General features: G+C 45.4%; 1 protein-coding gene across 1 annotated transcript in view; it reads right to left on the bottom strand.

Annotated features, from left to right (window-relative positions):
• The window catches only part of SLC9A8 (solute carrier family 9 member A8), a 70205-nt gene that overhangs the window by 23495 nt on the left and 31034 nt on the right, over window positions 1-15676 (bottom strand). Inside the window, 4 exon segments of the mRNA XM_038572573.1 lie at window positions 1174-1312; window positions 6796-6939; window positions 12035-12069; window positions 13198-13299. Of these exon segments, the coding sequence (XP_038428501.1) occupies window positions 1174-1312; window positions 6796-6939; window positions 12035-12069; window positions 13198-13299 (420 nt within the window).

The raw sequence follows: 15676 nt of genomic DNA, 5'->3' as shown, positions 1-15676 counted from the left end.
AAGCTGGGGTTGCTGGGGCAAAGCTGAGGAAGCAGCCAGAATGAGGACAGCCCATGCTACCAGGAGGGCCTGGGCTTCCGGGGCTGCATCACCCTTCATCCCCTTCCTCTGACGTCTGATGAGACAGCTGATGGAGTGGCCAGAACTCTGGGGTAAAGTGCCCCACTGAAGGACCTTCTTTCTTTCCTATTCCTGGAGATTTCTAAACTCCTGCTCCTATGAAAGGAGAGTCTTCTCTCTATTCAAATACAGCCCACACGCCTATGCTGGGACTCACTGAGCCCATCTACTTGGCTTCATCACCGCCGAAGGTTCTCCATCCTCCCTCCCCTTAGAGAAAGATGAATATGGAGGAAAATACTGAACTAGAAAAAGTTCTTTTCCATTCTGTTTATGGTATAATATGAGAAGCTGTCAGCCAACAATAGAGCCTTTAGACTTCTGGACAAAGGAGGTGAAGGAAAATTCAATAGGACGGCAGACAAGCATGCCTGTCATAGGCAAGGGTGGCTCTTCCGGCCATCTGTGGACCAAACTGCTCATGGAGGAGGGCCAGGTGGCCAACTCCCTGAGACGCAGGCTTGGGCTCCCACAGAAATGGTCTGGTGCCTGTTCCTATTTTAAACATGATGAATTTTCTACAGCGATGAAGGTGTCATTGGCCTTAATGAGCCTCCTTCCTCCTCTGGCTGGAACAGCAAGTGTATGGGCTGTTGAACAATGCAATCCAGCGTGAATACCTTGGATGGACCCACTTTGCAAGTCTCTTTTCTGGACCTCCAGATAATCACTTTCAGTGGGATAATAAAGACTTTCTCAATTTAGTATTTTCAGAGGAAATTAATTTCCAGTTTTCTGACTATGAAAAAGGAGACAGTGGAAACGGAAAATCTTCTCTACTGAGAAGCAAGCTCCCACAACAGTGGGATCTGAGAGCCAATGGTGTGTGTGATCAAGACACTCTGAAAAGTGAGGCCCTAAACTGTACACGTCACATCTAAAAGTGGTTGGGTGTTAATGAAAGTGCTCCCCAAGCCAAAACCACGTAAAGGTCCTTCAAATGCAGCCTTACACTAAAACTGGCCTCTTAAGCAAGGGGGTGGAAATGGCTGGAAATGAATCTAATTATGAAAATCTTCTCAGCCATGCTAGTTCATCATATTAAAAGGATATTAATGCAGAGATTAAGCCAGTGAGAGTGCCGAGTGCTGCTGAGCCAAAGAACATTTTGAGGAAGTAGCCAAGGGCTTGTAAAAATGTTTGCCACCCACTGACATCTGACATATTTTTCCTTGTTAAACCTTCAGCTGTGCTAGGAAATAAAAGAAAAACAGAAAGAAGTTAAAATGTTATAGACAAAGTTATTAGAAATCAACTAAAACCCAAAACTGATTTTTTGCTTATGTGCTCCTTCATTCCTTCTGCCACTGGGCTGGGCCACTTATTGGTTCACCTACTTTGTGAACTACCACCTACTGTGTTACCTTCCAGGGTGGGGGGTAGGGGGCAGGGGTATGTGTGGGAGGGTGTTTCAGGGAGGAGAGCAGAGGACCTGCTCTGCAGGGGCTCCTTCAGCCTGGTAAGGAATATGAACAAGGCGGAAACAAATGACCACCTCGGGGAAGGGCAAAGGGCTGCAGAAACACAGGGTGGGCATCTAACTCAGCCGGGTGGTGCCCAAAGGAGTTTTCTCATGACATGCCGGCTGGCTTCAGAATTGCAAAAAAGAAGAGTTCACAGGTGAAGAAATGAGGGCAAGTGCCGCCAGCAGAGGGAACAGCGCGTGCAGAGCCAGGGAGCCCATTCTGGGAGCATTCAATTCCACACATTAGTAGAGGTAGAGCCCAGGAACGGGCCGGGGAGGGGAGGCGAACAACAGCAAGAGATAAGGCCAGAGCGGCTGTCATGGCAGACCTGTGAGAGGCCAGGAACCAAGGTCAGGAGTGGCTTTTGCATCCCGAAGGCCCTAGCGAGCCATGGGGAGTGCTTCCGGTGGTGGCAGGCCCTGTGATAAAACCTAGAATTGAAGTGACGGCAGGAACTCCGAGAGTAAGGGCTGAGGGAGTGGACTTAAGAAGACTGTTAGGAAGAAGAACTGAAAGGATTTTCCTTTCGGGATCACAAAACAGGAAAATGTCAGAAACCATTAAATTCAATTAATGGTTTTATCCTCAAAGGGAAAACCATTATACCCTGACGATGGAGTTACTCTCATTAAAGATCCTCCTAATGGATCCTACCTTCAGATGACCTCTCAAATCCATCCACTTCTCTCCCTCTCTCTCCTTACCATCCTCCGTCCTGGGCCTTATGTCTCAGGGCTCTTTCTAAACATCCTTGTCTTCCTAGGGACCAACCCATTCTCCACTTACTGGCCGTTAAAATGTACTATCTGATTGGGTTACTGGCCTGTCCAAACCCATCAACCCATCTACTGCTTTTTAGAAGGAAGCCCAGTCTAGGGGATCCCTGGGTGGCGCAGCGGTTTGGCGCCTGCCTTTGGCCCAGGGCGCGATCCTGGAGACTTGGGATCGAGTCCCACATCGGGCTCCCGGTGCATGAAGCCTGCTGTGTCTCTGCCTCTCTCTCTCTCTCTCTGTGACTATAATAAATAAATAAAAATTAAAAAAAAAAAAAAAAAAGGAAGCCCAGTCTAAGCAACACTTGACTCCGTCCACCATATATCATGACCCCATCTCCTCCTCATCCAGGGAGGGCCCCAATGTTATGGTGGGCACCCCTCTGTAGGTCACTTTTTACTGCTCCCTGACCCTAGTTAACTCCCCAGTTTGTTCCTCAGAACCCACTGTCAGTGTCACTTCCCTGGGGACACCTGCTCTGACCCCTTCACATATTATAGGCTCCCCTGGTGCTTGACTTCATGGCAAGTGCCAACGTTGTCATTCACATGTCCATCTCGATCATCATTACGCGTCCAGGGCCTAAGGCAGAGCCTGGTATGCAAAGACACTCAGTACAGTTTTGCTGGATCAGTAAACAAAACAAAGAATTGTCCATAAAAATATTTAGCTTCTTTAATCAGCGTTTCATGAATTGGTATAATTTCAAAGCAGGATAATCTCTGATAAGAGGATAGCTTGGTCAAATAATCTCAGAAAATTTTCAGCAGTGATTCACAGCTGTAGTATAATAATGGTTCTGAAAAGTCCCACAAAAAAAGAAATCTAACTTTTTTCACATAAACGTTTTCTAAACTCACTTGAATGCACAACGTCCTCCATCCCTTTCTTTCCCAACAGACCATATAGGTTAATACCCCACCTTGAGGAGTGCTGAGAACCAACAAAGGTTCTCACTGGACAAGTGTTTTTGAAGGCTAAACTCACCCATAGTTCCCAAACAGATCTGTAGGCCACTTGCACATAGTGCCCAGCCCCCACCCCTTAGAGCTGCCACGGCTGGTTCACCTGGTTCACCGGTTGGGGCCACTGCTTTCTTTTCATGCAGAGGCTCCATGGAAGTGTCTCACTGGTGAGGCTGCACTAAAGGATAGCAGCAGATGAAGGACAGAGGCCAATGGTTTCTGAACTCAGGGTAACTGAAAGTAGAATCTGGACTCTTTCTGGCCTGGTAAATTTCTACATATTTTGTTTCTCACACTTAAAAGAAAACAAGACAATGCTGCGTCAGGATCCATCTCATTAGTTTACACTGCAGCTAGAGAGCACAAAAAGGTTTCCTCTACAGCAATCGTTATAAGAATAAATGGTCATACTAACAAATCAAAGCTAAAACTAATAAAGTCAATGAAAAAACAGAAGATAGCTTTCTGGCACTTATGAAAATGAAAACATCGAAAAAGGGGTATAATTCATTCACATATTCAGTTGCAAATATAAATGTGTCAGGTCACTTGGAAAGTGATCATTTATGAAGTAGACTCTGAAATAAGACGTAATTCTACCTTCTGACCAAGCAAAGCTGACAACAATCCCCTCTGTACTGCTCTCTCGCCCCCTCAAAACAGGCAGGCCTACCATGCCCCCTCTGCCTCTCCAATCTGAAAACGCCTACTGGCTCACAAGACAGCTTGGCTGAGAAGCCTCACTCCAATCCCTCAGAGAGTCTGTCTCCCTCTTGTACTCAAGGCACTGTGCTCACCTCTCTGTGAGCATCCTTCTTCTACCTTGGACTGACCTTGGCAAGTCCAGCTGGCCTCTGAGCAATAGAGGGCCTTCACCAGATGCTGAGAGTGGACAGCCAGCCTGTAGCACACCTACCCCAGCCTAGAGACCAGCAGTGGTGAGGTGGGGGCTGGACACTATATATGCATATGGCCCACACATCCAGTTTTGGGAACTGTCATCACAGGCGATCTTGGCCTTCAAAAACACTTTTCTAGAAAGAAACTCTGGCTGGTTACAGTGACTCCATGATTTCACATTTTCAAAAGAAAATAGCTCCTCAGGACGCCTGGATGGCTCAGCGGTTGAGTGTCTTCCTTTGGCTCAGGGCATGATCCTGGAATCCCATGATCAAGTCCCACATCGGGCTCCCTGCATGGAGCCTGCGTCTCCCTCTGTGTCTCTGCCTCTCTCTCCCTGTGTCTCTCATGAATAATAAAAAAATAAAATAAAATAAAATAAAATAAATAAAAAAATAAATAAAATAAAATAAAATAAAATAAAAATAAAAATAAAATAAAATAAATAAAATAAGATAAAATAAGATAAAATAAAATAAAATAAAATAAAATAAAATAAATAAAATAAAGAAAATAGCTCCTCATCCTTAACCTTCTTGTGGCAAAGAGTCCTGGAAAAGTTCAGAAAACATCCTAATTCTGATGAATTTTTGAAAACAAAACAAATTAGAGACAAAGCAGTCGTGTTGAGCTCCTAATGTGTAAAAATAACTCATGATATCACCACCAATTTGGACAAAATTCTTCACTGCAAATGTTCAATACGTGCAGCCAGGACATGAGACAAAAGACAAAACCCAAAAGTTAAAGGCTTTCAGGGTAGATCTTAAATTAGAAAAAATATTGCCATCAGATTTTTAAAAGGTCTTATAGGCATGATGTATGATAACTGCCTAATAAAGCTCCAGAAATTTTTGTCAAGAGAAACATGAAAAAGCCAAAAGTGGGGAACTTGCTAAACTGATCACAGTAAGTTCATAGAAAGGAATACTCTGTAACCAGTAAAATGAGGTTATGGACAATTATTTTTCAACTCTGCTCAATGGAAGAGTTATAATACAGTATATGGGGTATAAGCCCATCTCTACAAAATGTGTGTATACTTCCAAATTGTCAACTATAATTATCTCTGGATAGTAATAATGCATGTACTCTCTCTCCCTGTTTTCTAAATATTATATAAAGAAATGTATTACTTTTAGAATAACAAAAATATTTTAAAGTTTTTTGTTTGTTTTAAGGTCTGCTAAGCACCTCTTGCAATTAAACAACATTTGGTAAAGTTCTTCCTGCAAAAGTGGGACAAAACTAAGACAAACACAGGAAACAGTAAATGGGGGACAGGCAAAGAAGAGGAAAGGACCTAACATGAACTTATGTCCGGTGCTTTTCACACAGCATCGTATTTATTCAATCCTCGAATCCAATCCTAGGCTGGGGCATTATCACCCTCACTTTACTGCTGGGAAACACATAGCTCAGAAGGGTAAAGGAGCTGACCCAGGGTCACACAGCTGTTAAGTGGCATCAATGGGACTTGAACCCAGGTCAGCCTGATTCCAAAACCTGAGTTCAGGTTCCTTCCACTATAAAACATCATTTTATTCCGACATAAAAATTCAGAATGTCGTCTGTAATAAAGCTTTTAAGAAAATGCTGACTACAACAGAGTGGCTATGCTTAGCCAGGAACCCCTCAACAAAAGAAGTCAAGTCAGTATTCAGATCATGGAAAGTCTATTCTTTAGCAGAACACAGACTGGCTCCTAAAATTCTCTTAGCCCATCTTGAAACACTGTCCAGGGCTCTTTTCTCCAATTGCTTTGACTGTCTGTGCCTTCTCTGTTTTTGGTAAAACTGTCTGGGTCTTTCGCCCATACATGCTAATGAATGAATACCACAAAAGACAAGGAAAAGAGGAAGACAAGGACAAGAGCCCTGTGTCAGATAAATGCATCTGAGATGATCTTAGATTCATTTCTTTTTCTCAATGGCTTCTTGACATTTTAGGATTCATCTATAATTTCTCAGATCCTATCAACAAGGGTGGTAATACCCATGAACATTTGAAAGAGATTTACAGTTTCCAAAGTAGCTTTCACACAATAGCATCTCAAGTTGGGATGCCTGTTAGTATCACTAGCTTATTTTACAGCTGTGAAAAGGAAGGTGATGTGCAATAACTCCTCACTGGGAGAGCAGGGTCTCTGGTCTACTGCTTTTGTCTGCACCGAGGCTGTCCAAACATAGATCCCTCAACCGGCTGCTCCCTCATCATTTGTGGAGCCAATTAAGAACCTAAGTTCTCAGAACTACCCCAGATCAACTGAATCAGAAGCTGAGAGTGGGGCTTGGGACTACTCTGGTTAATATGCACCCCCAGGGACACTGACAAGAAGCTGAACTTGAAAGCACTGCTGAAAGGTAGGTCCTAAAAGGCAGGTTCACCTCTGATCAGCCTGGGCCCTGACAGTATTGCTGGGGTGCCTCAGGGCCTGTCAGGACAGAAGATGTAGGATCGTGTGAACCCATCACCTAGAGGACAAGCAGCTGTACACGCAGCTGCATGGGAACATTTGTCCTTCTGATACAAGGGCACTTGAATGCCATCCCCGAAGAAAGGATACTCACTTGGTGAGGACAATGGAGACTGCGTCATTGAGAATACTCTCTCCAAAAACCAGCATGTTGAGCACTGGGTCCACGTGAAGGGCATTGAAAATAGCAATAGTGGCCACTGGATCGACAGCAGAAATCAGGGAGCCAAATGCAAAGCTGGAAGAAGAGAAAAGGAAGGGGTCATTCAGAATGCTTTATCACTCGGCCCACAAAATAAACAGCCAGAGACTGTACTTGGTATAACATGTTGGTACACACTGGAGCTGAAGTAACGACAGGAGAAGGTGTCTTCTCTCCCACTTACGGTATCTGCTGGCAGACCCTGTGCCAAAGGCAATAAAGGCCCACTCCACAGGCAGTTGTTAGGAACGGCCTGCTTTCCCACCACGAGTCCTAGGACTTTACTGGATTGATAATGGCTGGGAGGACTTTTGCTTAAAATATACTACAGACATCCCAGCCTTCCTTGTCAGAGCAGCCAGAAGCATAATGGCCCAGGGGGGCCTCCCCGACAGGGCCCATGAACCAGAGGTGTGACCTCTGCCTTTCCCCTTGCCACCAGAGTGCCACCTGTGACTGATCATACCTGCCACTTAGATTTGCAACATAGTCAATAGTCAGCAGCAACTCTGGCGTCCTTCAAGGGGATGGACTGTAGACACCAATGCCAGCGCTGCCCCCCCCAGGCCAGCAGCGCCCCCTAATGGTGCCCAGGAAGGTGTCATTCTCTCCAACAAAGAGGTATTAATTGCCTGAAATGTTTCAGGCACCGAGGCCAATAATGACAGCTAACATTTATGTCCCAAGCACTGTTCTGAGCACTCACTACTCCACAGAGCTCACCACTCCCATGTAGGGTGGTACTATTACCACCCTGATTACATAAGAGAAAACTGAGGGGCAATGAGGTTAAGTAACTTGTTCGGGGTCAGACAGCAGCTAAGAAGTGGCAGAGCCAGGATCCAAACCCAGGCCGTCTGGCTCAGAGTCCGTACTCCTGACTGCTACACTGGATACAACAGCACCCAGAGACCAAGGCCAATTTGGAAAATAGCAAGTGTTACATGGAAGATCAGAGTGACCTGGCGGGGGCAGGGGGACAGGCCACTTAAGAGTGGCTGGTCAGAAAAGGCCTCTCTGAAGAGATGACACTTATTTAAACAAGCATCTACGAGACAAGAAGCAGATGGCAAGCCAGGATCTGGGGACAGAGACAGCAGTAAGCTGCTTCTGAGGTGGGAGTAAGCTTGATGGCCTGAGAAATAGAAAGGTAAGCATGGCAGCAGCTCCTGAGGGTGAGTGGCAGGAGATGTCAGAAGCTGGCAGGCGAGGCAGGGCCTCATGGGCCACCTCAGGAGCCTGGAAGATCTATTCACTCCACCTGTTTGTCTTTTTACCCCGAAGAGTTCTTGTGTGCCTTCCAATCCCCTCAAACAACATGCCTAGCACTGCTTTCTTTCTAGCTCAGCAGACAGATGAGGTCTGCCCCCTTCCACAACAAAACAGGGACCCCCAAGGGGGCAGACCTGGGTAGAGAAGGAAGCCAGAGACTAGCCACCTCTGTTTCCTGCCCTCTCACCACGCTTGGGAAGGGGGAGCAACTCACCCGGAACAGGCGGCGGGCTCTGCCCACTGTAGCTTCCCCAGCAGCCCTGCGCAATCACGTGAGTCTGGGCTCAGGCAGAGCAGAGCCAGTGGGAGGAGAGGCCTAGTTGCCTTGGCCAGCTACAGTTTGCTCTATAAGTCAATAATCTGGCAGCTCCCTGTGTTTGATTAATGTGAACTCGTGCAGGATAGCCCGCTTACCTCAAGGACAGCCTCTGGATCCCAAGTTGAGGAGCAGAGCCCGAAAGACAGTCTCAAGTCTCAGTTCAGAGCTCAGTTCCACACTTGCCCCGTCCTCACAGAGGTTGTCACATGTCACCTGCCTCTCGCCCTCACTGTGAGTGCCCAGGGAGTGAGTCCCAGGATCTGTACTGAGTATGGCCTAGAGATATTTGTGGAAGGCAGGCAGGAGGGGGGGAAGGAGGAAGGCGAGGGGGAGGAGGAAAGGTAACACCACCAGATGACTGCCAACCTGGGGGGCCCTGTTCCACTGGCAGCCGACTTTGAGGCCCTCCTGCTGCATTCTCGACATGGAGCTTGTCTCTTCTCCTTGTCTTTAATTCCCACTCTCCTCACTTGGGGCAAAACACCAAGGGCCTCAAGGGAAAAGGTCTAAAAAGCATATTCTGAATGCCCCAAAGACAAAGGCGAGGGAGGGGGAACCTGGGAGCCTTTGATGGCCTGTGCGTTGGGGGGTGTGGCTCCACTGGCCCTTCCCTCCATTCCGGGGGACAGTGCGGCTGAGCAGACAGCCACGGTTCTCTGCTCTGCATCCACACCCCTGGTTTTGGTAACAGCACCCCAATTTTCCTTTGGGGAGCCTCCCCTCCCCGCACAGAGTTGCATGGGGCTCTAGGAGCAGGCAGGGGACCCTACTTTGGTCCAAGAGGGCCACCACCGGGCATTCCACCAGGTCATTGGGAATCAGGTTGGCCCTTGGGCAGAGCTGGCTAGAGTGGGGGCAACATGAGCCCAGAGCCATCAGCGCTACCACGTGGGACAAGTGGGACCAAGGATGAAGCTGGTTGGAAGAGTGCACAGAGACATGATGGGAGGAGAGATCCCTGGATGGCATGGACCCCAGGGTGCCGTCATGCTGGAAGCCATCATTCCAGGACACTTCAGTTCTCTGAGCCAACAACCCTTTCCCCCACACACAAAAACTAGTTGTGTTGGGTTTCAGTTGTACTAAGAGAGGCCCAGTGCCATCCTTTGTCACAGTCCCTGTAGCAACCTGAACTGAAACCAGAGCAGGAACCAGCAGAAACTGATGAATGGACAGTGAGATAGGCGGATGGAAAGATCTGGGTTAAAGCAAATGCAGTGAGACAGTAATTGCAGAGTCCAGGAGGTGGTCATTTGGGTGTCCACGGGTGTATGCTTTGCCTTTCCTCTACGTTTGAAATTTTCATAATAAAAAGTTGGGCAGAAATGCTTTGCACAAGTCATAGAACGCATTTAGCTTGGGTTGGGGAGGGGGATCTATATCGGGACAGAGCCCTCTGGGCAGTGAGCATGACACGTCTCAAGTATGAATGACCCAACTCTTTGAGGTAGGAGTCTCAGGAGTCATGTCATTGTGCCATCAGCTGCTCTCCTCCTCACTTTCATGGCTGGTCCTTGAAAGGCCAGGAGCTAAAAGTCCAACTTAAAATGTGTTCCTGGGGCACCTGAGTGGGTAAAGCATCTGCCTTCAGCTCAGGTCATAATCTCAGGGTCCTAGGATCGAGCCCCACTTCAGACTCCCTGCTCAGCGGGGAGTCTGCTTCTCCCTCTCCCTCTGTGCTCTCTCTCTCTCTCTCAAATAAATAAATTAAATCTTAAATGCTACAATAAAATATTACATGCAACAGTTATTTTTATGTTTTCTATTGTGCAGAAGTCTGTGGGTATTATGTTTGACTTAGATGGCATTTTGAAAAATTGACTAAGTTGTCAACATTTAAAAACTAGAAAATTGGGATCCCTGGGTGGCGCAGCGGTTTGGCGCCTGCCTTTGGCCCAGGGCGCGATCCTGGAGACCCGGGATCGAATCCCACGTCGGGCTCCCGGTGCATGGAGCCTGCTTCTCCCTCTGCCTGTGTCTCTGCCTCTCTCTCTCTCTGTGACTATCATAAATAAATAAAAATTAAAAAAAAAAAAAAAAAAAAACTAGAAAATTCACTATAAAATCTGGAAATCTGGCTTCTTGTGAAAAAAATTTTTTTTTTAATATTTAGTAATTTGGGGATCATTTTCTCACATGGTGATTACTAGGTAGAGCTGAGAAGTGGCTGTCCCCTTCAAACAGGGTGCACTGTTAGGGTCACCACTGTGGCCACCCCTAGACGCACAGTGGCAGGTCCCTCTGGTAAGCACTCGGCCAGGCCCCATGGCTGTGTGGGTTTGTGACTGCTAGCTAATTTTTCCCAGAGTATCCCCTATCTGGGGGGCAGTCACTTTCTAACAGGAAAGAGAGTATCTCCACATGGAGAAGAAAAACCCTACCTGGCTCTTATTCTGCTTTTCTAAGGGACAATTCTTTTCTCTACCTGAATGTCCCAATAAACATTGGTTCAATTCAATTGCATAAGAATTTATCAAGCAGTTTTTGGATCTCTAACCGGTTGCCCCAGAACAGGCTGAAGGACGGAATACTGTGACATTTCCTTTACATGACTGGTAGGGGCATTTCTTCTCACTTGCAAAATACTTACAAAATGCAGGGCCTTGGTTCTGCTTTATACTTCCAGCTCCTTATGGAATAGAAATGTGACTTTTGCTACTTGTTTATATATCAGGACTATCTTATAACAACAAAAACTCCCAAAATTTATGTTCCCGGTAGAAAGATGGGATTGGACTGACTGTTAGCAGAGGCACATTTCCCATGAAAACTAGTCCCCAAGTTACTGAAGGCTGAAAGCTCCAGCCAGCTTGACGGGAGAGATCCGGGACTGAGAACTCAGCCCTGCTTTCTGCCCCCAGCCATACTCCAGGAGCAAGTGCCGATGGTGCAAAAACACAGACCAAGGCCATACACACACTGGACTTCTCAGAGGGGAAACCAGGCCTCACTCTGCTTGTGTACTTTTTTAGCACTAGATCTGGTACTATCCACGAGACAGTGGCCTAGGCTGTTTCTTGCTAAGTTGATTCTGGAAATTCCTGGGCTGCACTTTGAGACAACAGCTCTCAATGGAGCCATAGTAGAGCCCTTGGCCCTGCCTATTTCCCCCACCCTGCCCCATGCCTGGCTTGGCGGGAATCCCAGAAAAAAGATACCCCTCACTCCCCACCCTATCCTTCATCTATCAAGAGGACAACTTTTCATTGTGGCCACTGAAAACATTCAGAAATTAGTTGAAGATGATTCTGGATAAAAAAAGATGCACTGTGCGGTGTTGAAATTAACTGACCAGAGTTATCCTCTGCAAAGCTTAAATTAAATCAATTATTTCCATCAGCAATGCTCTGACTAGAGATCTTCAAAATTCCACAATATAGTTTTGATTCATTTCAGAGCCACAAGTTACTTTGGCAGAAATCACCAGCAAAACAAAAAGAGAGACTGAATAGAGAAATACCACACCCAGGAATCAATGTGGAGAAAACTATCCCCAGTCTGAAAAGCAGTCACACGGGTGTGACAGTATGAAAGATTTACCTGTCTGTCATGTTGAGTTTAGAGATTACATCAGCCTGTAAAATAAAACACACAAACACACAGACACAAAAAAAACCCCCTGGAGAACAGCCAAGAAGATTAAAATGTCCATTAGTGCTTTATTAGAAACTAATAAGGACATTAATCTTCAGTCCCCAAACCACTTGAAAAATAAAGAAAACTCCAAAGTTTTAGTTTAAGCATGCATTCAACCATTATACAACAAAAGTACGGAAAAGAATACTACATTTTTCAAGCCAAATTAAGTATAGTTTTCTTCTCTTAAGTTTATTCCCATTTGATGCTAGAAGCTAGAAGCAATGAAGAAGGCTGCATGACAGACAGATTTATTTCTGGTGCTACTGAGGCAGCAGTATAGGGGACAATCAGATGCAGTGGGCTTTGGCCAATAGCTACCCACAGAAGCAAACATATCTGACACACACACAAGAAGCCTGCCAGTCACCCAGTTGCCTGAGCCTTAAGCTTTTAGTTTACAGAACCGGGGCAGGCAAACTTGCTGCAAGTGACCATAAAGGAAAAGAACTCTGACGTGCATAGGCATGCAGAATGCAAAACTACAGATTTTACCTTTCTGGGTAGATTTGGTTTAAATTAATTCAAATTAATTTGTATTTGAAGTACAGAGTGTCCAACTGATGACACTGGGAATTGGTTTAGCAATGGTGGAAAATCCAGAGTATATAATTCTATGGGTGGACAACTTAGAATTGAGTGAACATATTCAGAATCAAGTGTGATTTTAAAAACACAAATTTTTGTTAAGAAACAGTATTTAATCCTGATTCAGTCTACTTGATAACACAACTGAAGACCTATAATCTGAAGACTTTGATGGTATATATTCTACTTTAGTTTTAGTATTCTGTCTTAAGAAATTAATGGTTTGCAAATAAGATAAAAAAAACTTTTGGGGATTATGGAGAAGATTCACTCAATTCCAGACACCAATGCTCTTCGAGGACACTTAGAAACAATTTCAGCATGCCTTTATTGTGCCTCGTAGGAGTTTGGCTTTCCTTCCAGGACAGCATTTAACCTTGAACGTGAAACCCGGCCCCACAAGATGTTCCTACCCCACCTCCCTGTACTAGCTCAAAGAATATAAGTTTTTCAGAATTTTTCAAAGATGTTTTTCTTACCTGACCCAGAAAATAAATTCCTCCACCTACTACAAAAGCGGAAATTGCCGTACCGAAGACAGCAAACAGGGTGATGGAACCAATATTTTGAAAGAAGTTACCCTGTTGGAAAGAGTAGAAATAAGAGGACTGCTTAGGGAAGCTGGTCCAGTCAATGAAGGCATACACCCCTCCCCTGGCCCTCTGTACACGTCTGATTCTCTGCAAAAGACCACCCACCTGGTTTGGCAAGCTGGTAACCTGGGAGTCTTCCCTCGCCCCCCATCTAATGCAGAGCCAGGTGCTGTGTGGTGTCACCTTCTCCACGTCACTCACATCGCTACAGCCCTTGTGCAAGCTGATAATGCCTCTCCCCTGGACCGCTGCAATAGCATCAACAATCTCAACCAGTGCTGGCCCCTTGCCCTTTATTCTTCAAGGCCTTCCAGAATGATCTTTGGAAAAGCCAAACCTGATTGTGCTATTGCTATCTTCACTCTCTGCCACTTGGAATGCAGCTAAAATCCAACCAAAGCCTAGATGGTTCTACCCCTATGAAGCCCTCTAATTTCCCCTTTGTTCTCTGGGTTCTAGTCACACTGGTAGCTTTTGGTTCTTGGAACATGTCATGCTCCCTGGGCTTGGGCCACTCTTTCTTCCTCCTTGCTCAGTGAACTTAAATCATCCTAAGGTCTTAGGGCAGTCTGGCTCTTCCTGAGGGAAGCCTGCTCTGATCCCTCATCCAGGTCAGATTCTATTCTATGCTCTCAGTGAACAATCACCCTCTCCTGGTAACACACGACATGGCTGAAATCTTGCATTCATTTATAGAACTATTTGACTAATGTCTGTCTTTCCCACTAAACTATATAGGCTCAGTGGAGGTGGGGGGGTGGGGGGAATGACCACATCTGCTTTTACACAACATAGTTACTGGCATAATACCTGTCAGATGGAAGATGCCCAATGAATAGGAAGGAAGGAATTAACCTTTCATATTTCATGTCTGATCAAAGTCCAAAGCTTATACAATTATAATTTTTTAATTAATTTTAAGAAGGTGCATACTTCTTAAAAAAGATTTTAGGTAATCTCTATACCCAACATGGTCTTAACCCTGAGATCAAGAGTCACATGCTCCACTGACTAGAGCCAGCCAGGTGCCCCAGAAAAGATGCGTTATTATAAAGCATGTCAAGATAATAGATTACGTGATTAGAAAATCCTGTTTGCTGTCCAGGACTTTCAAATAATCTTATTTTACTCTAGGGGCTACTGGGTGGCTCAGTCGATTAAGTGTCTCCCTTTAGCTCAGGTCATGATCCCAGGGTCCTGGGATCAAATCTCATACAGGGCTTCCTGCTCAGTGGGGAATCTGCTTCTCCTTCCCCCCAGTCCCTCTCCTCACTCATTTTCTCTCTCAAATAAATAAATAAATAAAATCTTTAAAAAAATAATAATTCTATTATACTCTCAGTATCTTCTTCAAATATGACAGATAAAATATATTTCCATCTATACCTCATAACATTTAAGAAAAAAATATTTGAGTCCTACTACCATGGTAATTTCCATAAAAAAATTTCTAAAAGCTACTTATTAGAATCCTGTGGGCTCCACTTAGGAACAATACCAAGGATCCCTAAAACTTGACTGTGGGCACAGACAAGGAATCTCATCTTTTTGCTTAACTAACACACCAGAGACAACAGGAACTGCTATTTTATTTTACTTATTTTTTAAGTTTACTTTTAGTAATCTCTATACCCAACATGGGGCTCAAACTCATGACTCAAACCAAGATTAAGAGTCACATGCTTTACCAACTGGGCCAGACACCCCCAGGAACTGCTATTTTATCTATTTTTTTAAAGATTTATTTACTTTGGAGAGAGACCATGTGTGCATGAGCCAGCAGGGGGTGGGGGTGGGGGTGGCCAGAGGGAGTGGGAGAGAGAATCTCAAGCAGACTGCACTGAACACAGAGCCAGATATGGAGCTTGAACCACTGCTCCAAGATCATGACTGAAGCCGAAACCAAGAGTTGGACGCTCTTCTGATTGAGCTGGTCAGGTATGCCAGGGAAGTGCTATTTTGTTTTTTTTTTTTTTTTTTTAAGATTTTATTTAATTATTTATTCATGAGAGACACGGAGAGAGAGAGAGAGGGGCAAAGACACAGGCAGAGGGAGAAGCAGGCTCCATGCAGGGAGCCAGGTGTGGGCCTCGATCCCAGGTCTCCAGGATCACGCCCTGGGCTGAAAGCGGCGCTAAACCGCTGAGCCACCACTGAGCCACTGGGGCTGCCCGGAAGTGGTATTTTGAAGCTCACTTCAAAAGTATGCCCCAGTTTAATACTGGCGGCCCCACCAAGCCCATCTCCTTCAGGAAGCTGCTTTGCTTCATTCATTGCAATCTGATTTGGCCACCCATGATCTGACATTCAATTACTTTGTTTGGTATATCAATCTACCATACACAAAGAACCTTAAAATAACTCA

The sequence above is a fragment of the Canis lupus genome, chromosome 24 (assembly GCF_011100685.1).
Source record: "Canis lupus familiaris isolate Mischka breed German Shepherd chromosome 24, alternate assembly UU_Cfam_GSD_1.0, whole genome shotgun sequence".
NCBI classification, from domain to species: Eukaryota; Metazoa; Chordata; class Mammalia; order Carnivora; family Canidae; genus Canis; species Canis lupus.
The sequence above is the reverse complement of the archived record's forward strand: the minus strand, read 5'-3'. Positions and strand labels throughout refer to the sequence as shown.